This window comes from Paramacrobiotus metropolitanus, unplaced genomic scaffold (genome assembly GCF_019649055.1).
Source record: "Paramacrobiotus metropolitanus isolate TYO unplaced genomic scaffold, Prichtersi_v1.0 Parri_scaffold0000006, whole genome shotgun sequence".
NCBI classification, from domain to species: domain Eukaryota; kingdom Metazoa; phylum Tardigrada; class Eutardigrada; order Parachela; family Macrobiotidae; genus Paramacrobiotus; species Paramacrobiotus metropolitanus.
In genome coordinates this window covers 652,260-668,605 of record NW_026570226.1, presented here as the reverse complement: position 1 = coordinate 668,605, position 16,346 = coordinate 652,260, and the positions used below count along the sequence as shown (strand labels likewise).

General features: G+C 40.6%; 4 protein-coding genes across 17 annotated transcripts; 2 read left to right on the top strand and 2 right to left on the bottom strand.

Annotated features, from left to right (window-relative positions):
• The first annotated feature begins 163 nt into the window (after nucleotides 1-163).
• On the top strand, nucleotides 164-3,691 carry LOC129581547 (protein F37C4.5-like). The gene is made up of 9 exons (XM_055472683.1): nucleotides 164-461; nucleotides 685-898; nucleotides 1,313-1,527; nucleotides 1,597-1,726; nucleotides 1,807-1,926; nucleotides 2,070-2,246; nucleotides 2,473-2,712; nucleotides 2,913-3,146; nucleotides 3,206-3,691. The coding sequence occupies exons 1-9, from the start codon at nucleotides 292-294 to the stop codon at nucleotides 3,395-3,397; spliced, it is 1,692 nt and encodes a 563-aa protein (XP_055328658.1). The 5' UTR covers nucleotides 164-291; the 3' UTR covers nucleotides 3,398-3,691.
• Nucleotides 3,502-6,355, bottom strand: LOC129581548 (uncharacterized). Of its 3 annotated transcripts, none has more exons than XM_055472685.1 (6): nucleotides 6,091-6,355; nucleotides 5,363-5,612; nucleotides 5,019-5,114; nucleotides 4,457-4,834; nucleotides 4,166-4,362; nucleotides 3,502-3,882 (listed from the first exon to the last, which is right to left on the bottom strand). In XM_055472685.1, exons 1-6 carry the CDS (start codon nucleotides 6,160-6,162, stop codon nucleotides 3,712-3,714), a joined length of 1,164 nt encoding a protein of 387 aa, XP_055328660.1. In that variant the 5' UTR covers nucleotides 6,163-6,355; the 3' UTR covers nucleotides 3,502-3,711. The 3 variants fall into 3 exon arrangements, with proteins under 3 accessions (XP_055328660.1, XP_055328661.1, XP_055328659.1); XM_055472686.1 differs by lacking the exon at nucleotides 6,091-6,355 and adding an exon at nucleotides 5,907-6,015 and having other exon boundaries at nucleotides 3,503-3,882; XM_055472684.1 differs by having other exon boundaries at nucleotides 3,504-3,882; nucleotides 5,363-5,615.
• Nucleotides 6,356-6,824: 469 nt separating this feature from the next.
• LOC129581794 (ELL-associated factor 1-like) lies at nucleotides 6,825-10,269 on the bottom strand. Of its 3 annotated transcripts, XM_055473035.1 has the most exons (9): nucleotides 10,132-10,269; nucleotides 9,695-10,018; nucleotides 8,599-8,772; nucleotides 8,415-8,527; nucleotides 8,009-8,154; nucleotides 7,693-7,943; nucleotides 7,412-7,597; nucleotides 7,176-7,286; nucleotides 6,826-7,103 (listed from the first exon to the last, which is right to left on the bottom strand). In XM_055473035.1, exons 3-9 carry the CDS (start codon nucleotides 8,705-8,707, stop codon nucleotides 7,033-7,035), a joined length of 987 nt encoding a protein of 328 aa, XP_055329010.1. In that variant the 5' UTR covers nucleotides 8,708-8,772; nucleotides 9,695-10,018; nucleotides 10,132-10,269; the 3' UTR covers nucleotides 6,826-7,032. The 3 variants fall into 3 exon arrangements, with proteins under 3 accessions (XP_055329012.1, XP_055329010.1, XP_055329009.1); XM_055473037.1 differs by lacking the exons at nucleotides 9,695-10,018; nucleotides 10,132-10,269 and adding an exon at nucleotides 9,030-9,429 and having other exon boundaries at nucleotides 6,825-7,103; XM_055473034.1 differs by lacking the exon at nucleotides 10,132-10,269 and having other exon boundaries at nucleotides 9,695-10,088.
• Nucleotides 10,270-10,948: 679 nt separating this feature from the next.
• LOC129581577 (vacuolar protein sorting-associated protein 41 homolog) lies at nucleotides 10,949-16,212 on the top strand. Of its 10 annotated transcripts, none has more exons than XM_055472729.1 (6): nucleotides 10,949-11,081; nucleotides 11,441-11,561; nucleotides 11,904-12,423; nucleotides 12,692-13,530; nucleotides 14,012-14,974; nucleotides 15,149-15,180. In XM_055472729.1, the coding sequence occupies exons 3-6, from the start codon at nucleotides 11,954-11,956 to the stop codon at nucleotides 15,163-15,165; spliced, it is 2,289 nt and encodes a 762-aa protein (XP_055328704.1). In that variant the 5' UTR covers nucleotides 10,949-11,081; nucleotides 11,441-11,561; nucleotides 11,904-11,953; the 3' UTR covers nucleotides 15,166-15,180. The 10 variants fall into 10 exon arrangements, with proteins under 10 accessions (XP_055328704.1, XP_055328707.1, XP_055328710.1 ...); XM_055472732.1 differs by having other exon boundaries at nucleotides 11,441-11,635; XM_055472735.1 differs by having other exon boundaries at nucleotides 10,965-10,983; nucleotides 11,517-11,635.
• The last annotated feature ends 134 nt before the right edge of the window (nucleotides 16,213-16,346 follow it).

Genomic DNA, 16,346 nt, shown 5'->3' with positions numbered 1-16,346 from the left:
ATACAGAGCCAAGACGCTACTCTATAAGTATCAACCACAAAATCAACAAAAATTATGATTCACGCAAGCAAGGCATACACTACTCGTCATACAGCAGAAGGTGGAGGGCGGACCCACGAGCGACACGAATTATAACAAAAGCGGCCCGATATATAAAACTATAAAAGCTTGCCACAAACACACGTACCATTCTGCACAGCTGTTTTTAAAACGTAGCTTTCGAGTTTCGACGTTTCTTATAAAATTTTTTGTGGAGATTTACAAATATCCTGTGGAGTTCATCCATTCACCATGTCTGCTAATCGTAAACAGTTTTCTGCCAGCGATGCTCCTATCAGCAAAGTTACCGTCTACCGCGATAGAGCTGAGATTTCGCGGGTTTTGCGATTCAAAGCGCAGCCTGGCGAACACGAAGTAGTTTTACAGCAGCTGCGAACGCCGATTGATCTTTCTTCCTTACGGTACGTGATCTAAACGATGTTATAACTACGTGTACCCAGATTATTAAATAGCTGCTGTAATTAAGAACTGTCTAATTTCTTGAAATGGTCTGCCTAATTTTTTGGAAGCATGTGAATCACAGGCGATATGGTGGTCTGTTTGGCTGTTAGAACGAACGAACGAGGCACTGCATATAACGAGTTTTTTTCCTCCTGTGCGTGCTTATCGAATAATATTTTCCAGGGTGGAAGGACGCGGTCCAGCTACCATCACCGATGTGAATTTATCAAACAACTATGTGAACAAATCGCAGACGTCTGATGTGGACCAGAAAGAAAAGAAGCTGCGCGAAGAGCTCAACCGACTTGAAGAGCAAAAATCTATCGAAGATGCCGAAGAAGCCCGTTTGGGAAAGCAGCAGGAATTTTGGTCCAAATGTGTTGAATCTCTTGCTACGGTGAGAAAGCTTTAAATCGTAGTGAAGTAATAAATGCATGCATTCCATGTACCTAATAATCGCAGCTGTGACAGATGTTGATAACGATCGGACTTTAATACTGAATGCATTGCTAATGCTGTCAGTGGCAGCAAATTGCTCGGAAGTCGTAACTTAAAGGTTCGCTCATAGTTGTGAGTTTATCTTTCGGGTACACGTGCCCGTCTGATGGGTGACTGGCGCGCCTGCTGATCAATAGTAGTGTATGTATCGGCATTCTTTACAAGATGACTTTCAGTTGACCTTGGCGATTTTTATGGAAATTTGTGGGCGTACTGGTACTGCTAAACCAGTGATGCATCGCTTTTCGCATTGCTGCGCTGAATAGGAATTTTGTTGTTACTTCGTTTAATCAGAATTGCCGTTTCTGTGCAGGGCGTGTTTACCGTTAAAGATGGGAAATCGTATCCAGCGACTGCTGAGACATATAACAACATCACGGAATTCCTTAATTTCCAATCTGGCGAAGCTAGGAAATTGGACGAGAAGCTGCGCGAACAGCGTCATGTTTCAAAGCAATTAACTGAAAAAATTGAAACAGCACAACGGAATTTGAATGAGTGCTGCTATGGTAGTAGCAGAAACACTTGGTACGTGTCTAATATTATACAAATTTACATTGTGATCAAATATATAACACACAGTTTTTCTCTTTTTAGGGATGTTTTAGTTTCTCTTTGTGCTGAGGCGGAAGGGGAGTTGGAACTGAATATCAGTTATATTGTGTATGGCGCGAGCTGGAGCCCGAAATATGACGTCCGTGTCGCGTCGGACAGCAAGAAGTTGTCGGTATGGTAGCTTGAATATTTTTGAAATTGCCGAGTAGAAGTTAATTGCTGTAGCCACTAAATACTGGTCTCACATCACAGATCGCGTATTATGGGCTGATTACTCAAAACACTAATGAAGATTGGGTGGAGATTCCCATTTGTTTGTCCACTGCCGTGCCAGCAGTTGGTGGCAACATTCCTCAGCTGGGCACTAAACAGGTAACGGATTTTACTGCTATTGGAAAAATAATGTATAATATTTAGGAAGACTAACTGATATCATGACTACTACCTCTACCGCTACGTACAGAATCAGATATACAGTATCATGGCTAATTCATAAAAACTTTCCCGTGTTTTAGATTTCATTCAAACAGCCACCTCCTCCACCTGTGCCAACGCAACAGCTGTTTGGTTTCGCACCAAGGGCCAAGATGTCTAGAGGTTATGTCGAGGACGAGATGATGGAACGATCTGCTCCTATGATGGCAATGGCCATGCCAATGCGTGCAGAAATGGCAACAGCTGTTACCCGAGTGGTACATGCTCATTCAAAATTGAATTATAATTTTATAGTCAACTATTGTTTATCTACTCAGTCCGTGGAAGTTTGCTTGCGTATTTACCTATTTTATCAGAAACTAGAACGTACTATCTTGAATCTGACTGTTTCATACGGCAATGCTTCCACAGTTTTTTCGTGATATCAGCGGCATTTTGCTGTTCTGGTTTTTATTTGGTCGGTTTTATATTGTTTTCTAATAGGTCCAAGATTCTGGAATTACAACTTCGTTCGAAATTGCCAAACTGACAACTGTTCCAAGCGACGGATCGGAGCACAAAGTGACTGTCGGCATGCTGGAATTACAGCCACATATGCAGTACAAAGCGGTACCGAAGAAGGCAGAAATGGCATTTTTGGAGGCTAAGGCGGTTAATTCTAGTGCATATCCAATTTTACCAGGACCAGCGAGCATTTTCTTTGGGTCTAATTTTGTTGCAACGGTGAGAAATGTTGTTAAGAATAATCGAAAAATCCAGTTCAGGTTTTTGTTGCGTGGAAGCACAGGCTGCATTTGACAGTGAACATAAGTAATGAACAATAAATGGTTGAAGTTGGTTTTTGAAAAACTACAGATTTCGAATGTCGTTTATCATCTTAAAAATTCATTTTAGCGTCCTAATTTATTACTTGTGTTGAATAGGTGGATTTGAAGACCGTCAGTCCACAGGAAGAGTTTTCCTGTTCATTGGGTGTTGACCCCGCAATCAAGATTAAATACCGCCCTGTGCGCCGCTTCAATGAACAAGTGGGATTGCTGAATAAAATGAATGTCGTTACTTATGTGCAAGAAATCGAAGTGAACAACACGCGTAGCGATGCAGTGCATATCGTTATTGTCGATCAAGTCCCACGCAGCACGGAAGAGAAGTTGAAGGTAACTGTTAAAGGATCAGAACTAGAAGGGAGCCGACGTAGAAACCATGTTATTTGCAGGTTACGTTGATCGATCCACCGTTGACCCGCGAACGCCCTGATGCCAAAGGCTTTTTATTGAATCATGATAACAACATCGAACATGCGATAGATGTCAAGGAGCGATCGTCGTATACATGGACTGTGAAGTATAAGCTGGAATATCCGTCGGATAAAGAGATCGAGGAGACGGAAGTGCAGGGTAGCGATTAAGGAGTAAGATTTTGACGCGCTTGGATCTATATTATCAGGAAATCTTAATTTCCTGTACGTTTGCTTGTTTACCGTTCTGTATCTGGACATCGTACGTGGTAGCTACATGAAGCGCGGCTGATCTTTATTTTTTATAAATAGTGTTCTTTGCTTGTTGTCTTTAGTTTCTAACACGCTTCGTTAAAGTATTGTCTTTCATTTAGAGCTTTAATTTTTATCTTTAATCTATGCTCGAGTCTGCTAGATGGTATTGCAAAGTGCGACTTCGACATTGGTTACTAAATTTTAGAATTGTTCAAGTCTGTTACCAATATTCAGATAGCCATTGTAATATTTCCGCTGTGAACGGGAAAATCTCCTCCACGGCACTTTAGCATATACTGTAGTTTTTCCGTATATTCGATTGGGGTTCCAGAGAAAGATTCAACATTACCCGTAGGTTTTTCTATCGTCAGAGTATTTTCGTACGCTCTTTCTTCTTCGTCCTAAAATGACAAGATGGTTTTCCAACAAATGTTAATTATTAAGAGAGACTTTAAGGTCATTAACAGAAATTCGCGTAACTCGTGAGTAATAAAGAAGTTGTTCATAACGCACAGACGCTTTGCATAAAATAGTAAAACGAATAATAATAACAAAAAAGGAAACATAATGAAATTATGCGGCAATAAGTACTTACAAGGTACAATACTACTATGCACGCCGGTTTTTAGTGTATGAATTCGTAGATGTACCAAAATAAAAGCATTTCTACACGGCTTTACTTACATAGCGTGTACCACATTTGGCGAAAGAAGTGCCCCATTCGATCAAGTCGCTATCTGGATTCAACTGCACTGTACAATGCTGCGCCGCAGATCCTCCATAAACTCTGACCCGGTCAGCCTGTTCCTCGGTCATGTTTACTGCCGCTTTTAAAAGGGCAACCTGCATTTCCGTGGTCGTGCAGCGCAGCCGGTGTTGTGCTAGCAGAACAAAGTATAAACTCCCGAAGGTTGAAGAACCAGCAATTAATTCAGATGAATTTTCCTATTTTTGGCAAGAATTCTCATTGCATACCGGTGATTGTTATATTGGGCTTGTTGGCTGCATCTGGTCGATCGTAGTATTGCAACTCCAGTCGAGTGTTAGATCCGCGAGCTCTAACTGAATTCGCCCTACACATGGTAGCATTGGAAATGGACACTATCGTTTCCGTCCCCGACGATATACTATACTCTCCGATGCGCAAAACAGGACGCTCGCTTGTACATGGTCCTGAGGAAGGCTCTTGCAATCCGGGCCACAAAGCGGCACGTATAATTAATAAAGCAGATGGGTCTGCTGATTGTAGGTTCGCGCGGCATCCCGAAACCGGTAAGAAAAAGAGGCTTTCACCAGGGTGCACAATTCGGAATTCATTGCACTGTACTTCTGAGGGATCTTTTGCTGTTTCAACTGGAAAACATTTGAAGAGCAAGTTTTGTTAACCACTCAGTATTCAAAATGCTGCGTTTTTTATATGAGCTTGTAAGTGTGTACGTCTGGATCTAACGGGTGTACATGTCTGAAGACTCGTTATACAGAGCTTAAATATATTTATATCATATATGTGTTTTCAAAAAATAAAAAAAATTCTTACTCTTATCCTCGCATGTTATCCAGACCATGCGAGTCCTGCACGAATCACCCGTGCCCTCGAAAGTCTGCCTGGTGCACGCAAGGAGGGAATGTGGATCTGTTTGAACCCAAACAATCATGATGATGTTTGTGCGTATAATTGAAGAGCAGAAACATTCACTGTACGAATGATTAATCAGGTAGCTCTATCATAAAATATATTTATATTTTAATATGTCACTGTTGTGAATGTATACGAGTATAGCCCGTGAGAATTATATTCCGGCATATACCGGTATATATGCCGACGTGTGATTCTCACTGGCAATTCGCAGTTTAGGAATTAGGGAACTGGAACAAACTTACCAGGGGGACAGTTTGAGAACTGAATCCAGTATCTTCCAGGAGGTCCGTAACTTCCAACTTGAACTCTCACGACTTTATTATATCTTAAGCTACGACATGCAGCGATAGCTATACGATCGGTAACAGCCATTGTTCTGCTAGCATGGCAGACTTTCCTCCAGGTGGCTGTACTAGCTTCTCTGGCCTCTAACTGACCGGAAATGGTCGGGCTGTCTTGATCGGGTTCGGGATTAACGCGCACCAGGTCGTTCTGCTAAACGAATTAAGTAAGGTAGTTAATAGATAATCATACAAATTTCAATGACTTCTGAACAGGTAGACTGGACTGTAATTACAGGACATCTTACACAATTCATTATTTTAATCTGTTACTACTGTATCTGTATACTGTAATAACATATTAGGTACTATACCGCAAGCCTGTAGTCGTATACGTACGTACAAAGATATTCCGTAATATATTTTACAATATATTTTTATTTTGTAACATTGTCTACTCATGAAATAGTTTGAAATACGCAAATTACTGCAGATAGAGTGATACCTGGAGTCTGGCTGGAGAATCGTGGTGCTAACCGTGATTAACTAATTATATTCTGTCTTTACTGGGCAATGGCCACTTCACACAATAAAAAGCCAGCGCTGGTACACACTAAATAAATAAGTGTGCACAAGTTTCACGATAAAATTTTTATCATATTGTACTAATTATATTGCACTCGACTTACTGCACTCGCACGCGTGGCCAAATATAGAAAAATGTATACCAATACGGAAGTACAGCGCATTTGAGCAGCCATGTTTTGGAAGAGATCGACTAACTCCTTATCACAATACTAGGGTAGGTTTTCATCGGGATAAAAAATCGTCACTTATCAATTTTAGCAAAAACGAAAGTTGCTGGTTGTCATCAACATGTGCACTTATAGTTATGTTTAACTAGCCCAACACAAATCTGTTTCCGTCATTTTTACGTTTTTGGTTCTGTACTCGTACTTGATTATGGAGTTTGTGATCTATATTCTCGTATCAGCAACAAGTAACGACCAGGCATTACTGCTTTGCACTAATCATCTGTACAGGCTTATTTACAAGTTTCACGATAAAAGCAAGCGGATATCAATTAATCTATGCTGATTGATTTGGTTAGTATGTAATATCCACACGCGTTATTGTGCGGAAACCCGAGGGACATTTAATTTGACAGGATAACCTTATCAAACCGCAGTGAAGTACTGCACGAGATACAAAAGCTGCATGCACCCACTAAGCTACCTGCAGAAGCACAATCCTGTAAACAAACAACATACCGTGCATTACACATGTTGTCCTGATCAGTCACACAATAAAACAGATCACAAAATAATGTAATAAGCCAAAGTCTTAAACGGGGTGTTCATTAAAAATATTTAGAAGCAGCGGTTTCAGAAGCGCTAAAAAAATTCGTTTGACACATAGGACACATTTTCACCAATCTTATTGTCTGAATGGTTTAATGACTGTAATCGCATAATACATTTTACAAACAACATTATTGTAGTAACTGTTAATAGTTCATTCTCATCACGTCTCATGACCAAATCCCAAAATATTTATGACAAGTGTCTGCAAAATGAAAGCCCATTTGAACAATGAAAGAACCAAATTAAAAAAACTTTCAGGACGTAAAACTAGAACGTTATTCCATCTTCATCCGAATCGTCCTTGTCGTCCTCATCGCTACTCAATTTCAAATCATCCGCTAAAATGCAAACATTATGAAGGGTTTACTGTAGACAGCTTAACAACACAACTTTGGGAAAATCTGACCAACCTAAAGATGCCACTCTTCTTGTCGGAGCCGGTGCTGTTTGTTGAGGCTGTGTAGCAGCCACGTTGGCCAGTTCGGTTTTGTTATTTACACTTCCATTTGCACCAGGACGACCTGAAAAATAGAGATACCAATGCATTCGGACTGGCAGAGGTCTCCGATTCCGAAGCCTGAAAGTTCTTCGATTTGCGAAAAAAAAGAAGCCACTCCATTTGTACGTGACATTTCCGACATCATACCTTGCCGCTGAGTCGACTTAGGATCCATATCCAGCAAACTGTCCATATTATCGTCCCCATCGCTATCTGAATCACTTTCACTGGATGATGAGCTGGAAGAAGACGAACTGGATGAAGAGCTGTCCAGACGATCGTTGATCTTTCCTTTTTGAGCTTTAGACGGCAATGGAGCCTTCTCTAACGGTTCTAAAACAACAGTTGTGAACAAACAAGCCACTTGTATTCTTCACTGTGTCTCACGGTCGAACAAAGCAAATCAAAGAAATAAAAAAAACACATACTCTGCTGGGCAGCAACAAGCGCTGGTTGCTGAGAAGGTTTCGGAGGAGATGTTGCGGCTTTCGGGGCCGGCGCAGGCTTTACATCGGTTTTTGGTTTTACTGGTGGTTTTTTCGTGGTGTTTTGAGAGGCAACAGGTTGAGTTGGCGATGGAGTGGGCGAAGAGGAAGCCGTGGGAGAATAGCTCGGAGTGCCAAACGGACTCACATCGGATTTGTCGCTGAAGAGCTTCGGTTTATTTCCTTGTTCCGGGCTAACAATAAGGTAAAAATGAAACCAAACCCAGCGTCGTAAAAACTGGTTCTTCACATTTTTTACCGGGCTTTTTTCAGCATGATATTATCCCCAAGTTTCTCCAAAACGACTTCGCCCGTTTGTTCATCGATTATCAGCACGCATTCTTTAGTGGTGTAAGGCTTTTTTGATCCCTTGTAAACAGTCTGGCCATTCGAAGCTCCGCTTCCCTAAAACATTTTAAGGAAAACTACAACAGCTGTAAATGTGTCATTAACAAATTTCCAAAACAAAAAAATTACGACATTCCCCACATACTGAAAACTGCACCGCCAACGACTGAAAATTTTGTATACAGCGGCAGATGAAAAGAAAATAATAAAAATATGTGAAACAACAATGAGAAATAAAATTACTGGCACGCAAAATCTGCATAATTCCACGGAAAAGATTGGAGACTACTCCATATACTCCATATTAGTGGAACTACCTGCTTCGTACTAGTGCCGCCGGTCATTGTAGCTGTAACTTGCAGTCCGTTCTCACCGCCAATCTGCATGGTCAAATCCTTGCTAGCGCCCAAAGATACAGGTTTAAAATCGACTAAACAAGCATAAAAGCACTGTCAACATTCGGACAACGTACAAAGTACAAATCCAGCCAAATCGTCTTACAGCGCATGGTGTGGTATGATACATCCGATCGTTTTTCGAAACTGTTTCCCAGCTTCAAAGAGTAAGTTTTCCCGTCCTTTGCATTTCCTTTAGCAGATTTTTGAGACATGGAGAGATATGGTTAACTCCAGTAATAACAATGAACAAAAATCGTCCGCAACTGGCTCTTCAACCCTGGAAAGGCATAACGAATTCGTATAGCACGCAAAGTGCGCAATATGTAAGTTGTTCAAAGTTCAAACCTTTAACTGTAAAACCTTACACCACAAGAAAATCGTTCCATCACAAAATAACTACTTTATCGTTCAATATAATGCCAATGATCTTACGTCAAAAGAATAGAAGTACTGAAAACAGTAAAACCGATTAAAAAATGAAATTCCAAATTCACTGTGGTAGGCCGTAAGGAAATGCTGTTGCACAATACAAACCTTAAAATTCCGTAACGATATCCTAAAGCCGTAACGATATCCTAAAGCCATTAATTTTAACAAAGTCATAAAATAGAGGCTAGTGCAGTAAGCAATGCTTGTGCAATGCAAAAATAAAAACAGCCATATTTAATTTCCGACGCTAACAAGTAAAGCAGCTGTGGCTGACTTGTGAGAGAAAGAGATGGTCAAAACCTAAAGGCACAAAACTAGCTCTGTAATTTTTTACACCGTCTTCTACTGAAATTCGCCCTATAACACTAATAGCAGTTTTAAGTTTTAACCAACTCAATGGTATAACCGTATAAGTAAGCTTAAGTTACAGCGAGTACTGTGAAAATACAAGTTGAGAAATTCAATTTCGAAGGCAATAATACACCGCAAATAAGTGTTATAAGTCATTAAAATATTTTGTAGCTAAATTAATATTTTACAATAGCTTACCAAAAATATTCATTATTTTCTGTATTAAATAACACAAGCGAAACGTTAAAAATTAGGAGAACATCAGCGTCAATCGCAGAGCGATCTTTCACATAATCACATAAATGATGAACTGGTCAAAAGAACCACATTCAACATTTTAAACAATTAGATTATTCATTATGAGAACCATGAAGAATGTATACGGCGATACGCAGTTTATTACCAGAAAGGCTTTTTACCTTTGGGATTCGGGTGGATAATAAAATATTAATTTCCCAAATTAGCACAAATAATCTCAGAAATGGTGGCGACGGCTGACGGGGGGAAATGGCTCCTAGTTCTCGTCAAACATAAGCCTAATTAGTATCAGCGTCGCATCAAAATTATCCCAAGAAAACTATGGTCACCATTAAATTCAATGTCTACGACGAAGTTACAAAACCAACAACAACACAGTTCGGGCACATGAGCGACAAATAAGCCTTATGGCTTATGGCACCTTTGAACAGAAAGAAACCAACTTTAGAGTTTACGAGGTCGCTCGATGTTCGACGTGCTGGAAACTGCAAACAGCAAACCTCGTTATTAATTTACAAATCTTGTTGTCTGGCCAAATGTTAGCATGGCGGAGTCTTGGAGACTGACTCATCCGATCTGTAAAGCGTACAGTACTTACAGAAGTTTGATGTGATTGTATACTACGTTATGTACGCAAAGAAGCACAAAGCCAGTCTATGCTGTACTGTACACTTAAAAAATTTAAAGGAAGACGCAAAGAAATTTTTGGGTTGTCCTTTATAATTTGTTCGCTTTCCTTCCTTTTGTACCAAAAAATCTTTATCAGTTACTTATTATTTTACGCAAAATATTATATTGACGGGAATGCGAAAACAAGCTGCTGTCTGCGGCAAGTTTCAAGTTGCAGCGTTAATTCAGTACGAGTATCCGCCCAGCTTGTCCAAAGCAGCTTCAATTTTGTAAAAGCAGGAAATTCTACTTAAAAAAGACATGTGCGTACGAGAAAAGCAAAAGGAATCTGCACGGTAAAGTTGTAAATTCAAACGGCGATATTCGTAACTGCAACACGAAGGTAGCTGAGCAATGACACAAACATAATCTGAATTTCGGACATATTCGGCAATAACCCCCAGCTTCCCCCCACACCCCAAAACGATGTTGCCAAAATTTAAAGATTTTGGCAACATCACAAGCTGCCTGCCAGAGCCATGCTGCCGAGCACGGCAAGATTCCAAACGGGACGAAAAAGGCTAGCCAATCACAATCGTTCAGTGACGTCATGAATTTTTAATTTTCGCCGACAGCATCAAAAACATTTATCGCCAGCAGCACGCCCTGAGTTTTCGCATTCGCATCATTGATGTGTTCTTTTTGGCACACCGTAGAGTACAGTGTACATCATAGAGCACAGTGTAGTGGCGAAGCAGTCACCGCCGCTTCCGGTCTCGGCGTTCATTTCCTGGCTCAGGCTGTGTGGCCAACAAGAACATTTTTGAAGAACAGCCAACAAGTACAGCAAGTTGTTTCTTTGTTTCGTTTAATATTTTATTTTATTAAAACATAATGCTTGGCTAATGATGGATTGATTATTATTATATTATTTACTAAGTAGGATTGTAGGAATACCGAGTATTTGCGAAAATTAGTGCTCAGTCGAAGGCTAGTTAATGTATTTACAGTATGTACATACTACATGGTGTTTCCTAAAACTGTAAAGTGTAAAGCCAAGTTTACACGGCATGAATGATAGTTGCTACAATTAAACTTTAAAAATAAAAAGAAAGCAAGTGCGTCCTTGTATAAAACCTCTCAGATTTTTGACTCTGTCTGTACAAGAACCGTTGCGAAAGGTTCCAAAACTGCGTCTGTAGCAGTACAGCTCTGTATGTTTACGTATATCTATATCGTATATCTATATCTGTAGAAATTAATCGTTAATACACCTACAGTCGTTCTTGAATTTATAGGGCTGTTCAGCGTGTTCTCGAACCCTTCCAACTTTTCCGATTTTGATTATTGTACTTACTTCTTACGGAATTTTAGACGTTCTAGTATGTCACCGCCTTACCGACCAAGAACGATGAAGTGGTAAGTCACGGGGATCATGGGATTTGTACTCTTCATTTGGCGAAGCTGGCTGGAACTTGTAACTTAAAGTAATAGTAAGTTACATTGCGCTTTATGTTTTTTTACCATTATTTATCAGTAATGAGTAATCGTTTTGAATTCCCTGCCACTGGCAAAGCGATGCACTTAAATTCTGTTTTCCGTGGTATTCCAAGTACAGCGTTATTGTCATTATTTTCATGGTATCAGAAATTTTAAGAAATACGGTAACTAATTGTAAGTGTTGCGAACCTCTCACCTTGTCCTTAGTGCATGGTGCGATTGCAAACTGCAGTACTATAACTAACACGTTTCTCGTTTCAGAGGCTCTGCATGCATCCTCCGCTGTATATTTTTTATGCCTGTCGGTTACGATGTCGAAAAGTCCTCCCAGCAGCTCGGGGACTGAGCTGCCCTCTTTTGCCACGACAGTCTTGTCTAGAGCAGCTGATATTGCGAGTAATGTGTCGGATCTGTTGGCTGAATCCTTCAATCCGATCAGCAGTCCAGCGGTGTTTGAAAGCGATGCCAGTGTAAGGGAAAGCAGCAATGTTCCATCAGTCGCTGGGGATTCTGGTTCCCAGGATATCCGCGATGATCATAGTAGCAGTCCCGAAATGCCGATGAGCAACGGTAGTGCTTCCATTGATATCGACGAAGCGGAAGATGACACGCACGACGTCGAACCTAAATTTAAATACGAGCGGCTTTTCCCCGATAGAAACATTGAATCCGCGAATATCTTGTTCCGGGACAGTGCTACAGCACTCGCGGTACATCCCAAATTATTGGCACTGGGCACGAAAAATGGGGAAATTCACATACTGGATTTACAAGGGAATAGGTAATTAGTATTCCTTTTTTTTGGAAGTTTTATTTCGCATATTCTAATATATAAAGTAGTGAGCATTTTGTACGAACGTGCGTACTGTAATATTTTATGCACCAATATACAACAATTTTGTTTAGGAGGATAAATTCGAAATTGGGAAGTAAACTTTTACGTCGACTGGCCATAACCAGTCTCTTCAAAATTCAGTCCTTTTATGAAAAGCACGCTAATGTCCGGTTTTGAATTCCTGAATATATCTGTACGTCTTGAATGTCTGTAGGATATCGCTAAGCGTTCCTGTTCCGAAACATGCGGGTCCCGTTAACGATATATCCCTGGATGAAGCAGGGGACTACATGGCGTCCGCCGGTGATGATGGCAAAGTATTTGTTCATGGTTTATACCACACGGATGACAATTACCAAGTCAAGCATTCGGAACCAGTGAAAACTGTGGCCATTTGTCCGAACTTCACGGCATTCGGCCTCTCCGTAGCCAACAAGAGCATGGTGTTCGGCTCACGGCAGCTTATTTTGTGTGAAAAACGCTTTCTGGGGACTAAATTAACAACCTTGGATCCGGGCGACGGGCGAGTGACTCGCATTAAATGGTTTGGAAATTTTTTAGCCTGGGGTAACCGATCCGGTGTGAAGGTAATGGATATGAAAGAGAAACAGGTGATTGGTCTAATTCCCAAAGATCAGCGGGATGATGGTAATGATTACCCGAACAAGTGTGAAATTTTCTGGATGGATTCACGAACACTGCTGGTCGCATGGCCGCATGTGTTCAGTGTGTGCGCCATTCGGGATAGGAGAAAATTATCCAATTCATCCTTGAGTTCCGGGGGGCTAACCAAGCTGCCAAACTTTGAACTGGTGATCAACAAGCTCATTCATACAGAATTTGCTATTGCGGGTATTGGGCCCTATGTAGAAGATCAGTTTGTATTGCTGGGATATAATATTGTTTCCAAAGAGGATGACAAGAAAGTGCAGATGCGGATTGTAAGGCCGAAGTGGGAAGAATTTGAGGATGTGACCTGTGATGAACTTCCTCTGCGAGGAGCTTTATACGCCACGTATGAAGATTATAAGCTGCAAAGCTTGCCAGAAGATGGTTGGTCTACAATTTTTTTCTGTTCTAACTAATTTCAGTAATGGCAACCCCTTCACTCGATAGGCACTTCTTGTGCCATAACGATTTTTAGCAAACCCCATTAAATTTAATGTTAAAAAAGTTACGACTAATTTAGCAGTTAGGATTAGTACAGAGTATAAATATGTGCTGTCATAATTATGCTTTTCTTAACGAATTACGAGTACTGTACTAAAGTTACCAATTTTTTGTTGCTAAATTTGGTAGTTGTGAAGTTGACAGTGCTTATGACAGACAGCAAACGATATGAGTCGCCATTATTTATTTAGTGTTTATCACAAAGCACAGATTTTGTGGTTGGTTTTGATGTGTACTGTATAATTTCTCACTCATTTTATTGTAGTTTATATCTATAGTTTATAGATCCTGTATATCATCAGATTGCCTTCTGGCTTTCTAACCTTAGAAGATGCAAGAAATATAGTCATTACATTTCTTGTAGGTTTATATTTTATTGTGAGCCCAAAGGATGTCGTGGTAGCTAAGCCTCTGGACCTTGACGATGTGATTGACTGGCTACTGGAGCGCGGCCGGCACGAAGAAGCTATGAAAGTAGCTGGTAAAAATAATGGGCGCACGCTGGTACGACACAACATACGGGACATCGGACGACAGTACGTGGATTATTTACGATTGAAAGATAATTACGAAGAAGCGGCACGCGTTTGTCCTAAAGTGCTGGGTAAAGACCGAATTGCGTGGGAAGAGCAAGTGGCAGAGTTTTATCGTGCTGGCAAACTACGAATTCTAGCACCGTACATGCCGCGCTCCGCCGACTTCCAGTTGACCCCCGGATTGTATGAACTTGTGCTGGCATCCTTCCTGCAGGATGACCACGAGGGATTTCTTCGAATGGTGAAGGAATGGCCAGCGACACTTTACAATGTCCAAGCCATTATTAACTCTGTGATCGAATTCCTGCTCAGGGATCCTAACCAGAAGGTCTTGCTTGAATCGCTTACCACTTTATATACGCTAGTGGAACAGTACGATAAAGCGCTTAAAATCTGCGTAAAACTCAAACATCCAGACGTATTTGAGTTAATCAACAAGCGCAGTTTATACAAAACCATCGTTGACCAACAGTTGCTCGTAGCCTTAATGGATATTGATGCTGAACAAACTGTGCGTCTGTTGACGGACAATAATGAACGCATTCCCATTGCCAGTGTCGTTACACAACTGCAGAGCCGACCTCAGTATTTGCTTCAATATCTGGACAGGCTGTTCCAGATGAATAAGACCATCGGGAAAGAATACCATGACATTCAAGCTCGCCTCTATGCTGAATATGAGCCAAAAAAGCTGCTGCATTTTATGCAAAACAGCAAACATTTTATGCTCAATACGGCCTTTGAAGTGTGCGAGAAGAAGAATATGTTTCCCGAAATGGTGTACCTCTTGAGTACGTAGTCTGCTATCAGTCTGCATCTCGTGGTGTTTTTCGGTTTCATGCTATGATAAGGCATCCTGATTCAGCTGGATTGAGTTTTTTAATCCTTTAGCGTATGTTAAAGACAGTATGACACTAGTCCCCAAATTTTCTAGATAACCTTAACTTGAATTTTATTTTTTACAGGTCGAATGGGTAGGTAGTCGAAAAGAAGCATTGGATTTAATTTTACTACGACTTGGAGATATTGGACGAGCAATTGAGTTTTGCAAGGAACAGAACGATAACGAGCTATGGATGATCTTGATAAATTATTCCTTGGATAAACCTGATTTTATAACCGTGTTATTGCGTAATATCGGAACACATGTTGACCCTACCATTCTAGTCCGTAAGATCAAGAATGGACTACAAATACCTGGCCTGCGTGATTCTCTTGTTCGAATTCTGCAAGATTACAACTTACAGGTATTAGGCGTGTGTGTTCGGAAACTTTAGAAACTTTCAGAATCAAGCTTGATATTTACTGCGATAAGGAATTTCTGTGTTTAGTTTATGCATTGCTTTATTTACGATTTCGGTGGTTACTTCTGTGTAAAAAATGGCTTACTTCTACTCTGTAACTGCGTGTCAATTACAGATAACCTTGCGAGAGGGCTGTCGAAAGATTATGGTCAGCGATTGTTATCAACTACTGGTGAAGTTGCTTAAATTACGCCAACGCGGATTTTCTGTTGATTCGGAATCGGTCTGCCACATCTGTAAGAACCATGTCGTTCTTAAAAAGAATTCCTCCTCTGATCTTGATGGTGGAGTAACCGTCTTCCAGTGTAAACATGCATTCCACACAGATTGTGCTCTGACGTCTGGAGTGGGATGCCCTGTATGTGCTCCCAAACGGAAATATGATTTTTTTACTTAAAATTGTTATTTTATTTTTTTATCTATTCAAGAAATTTTCAGTCAAGTAATCGCAGTCTGTGATCCGGGCATATGTTTGATTCTGATTTGGTTGCATTGTTTTGAAAAATAAAGCGCGCATATGTGCAAGTATACCTAATATTTATTGTCAGTTGGGAATCCATAATATATCGGTAATTCAAATTTCATTACTTACTACAAAGCTGTTTAGTGTGACCATAATGCTTTTACTAGCTAAGTAAAAGCATTATGGTGTGACTGCTGGGTCGGTCGCATGATGCGAAGTTGGGTACCGTGTGGGTATTACGCAATGCCAAGAAATCATTTTCACTGCTTGTACATGCTTTCATGTGGATGCGTTATCGACTGATATCGAATGATCGAGCCGCCCTCCTTTGTAGGCGTTACCGAAATGAATGATTCACGTCCATTCTAAACAACCTACGGCAGATTACAGAGGAAT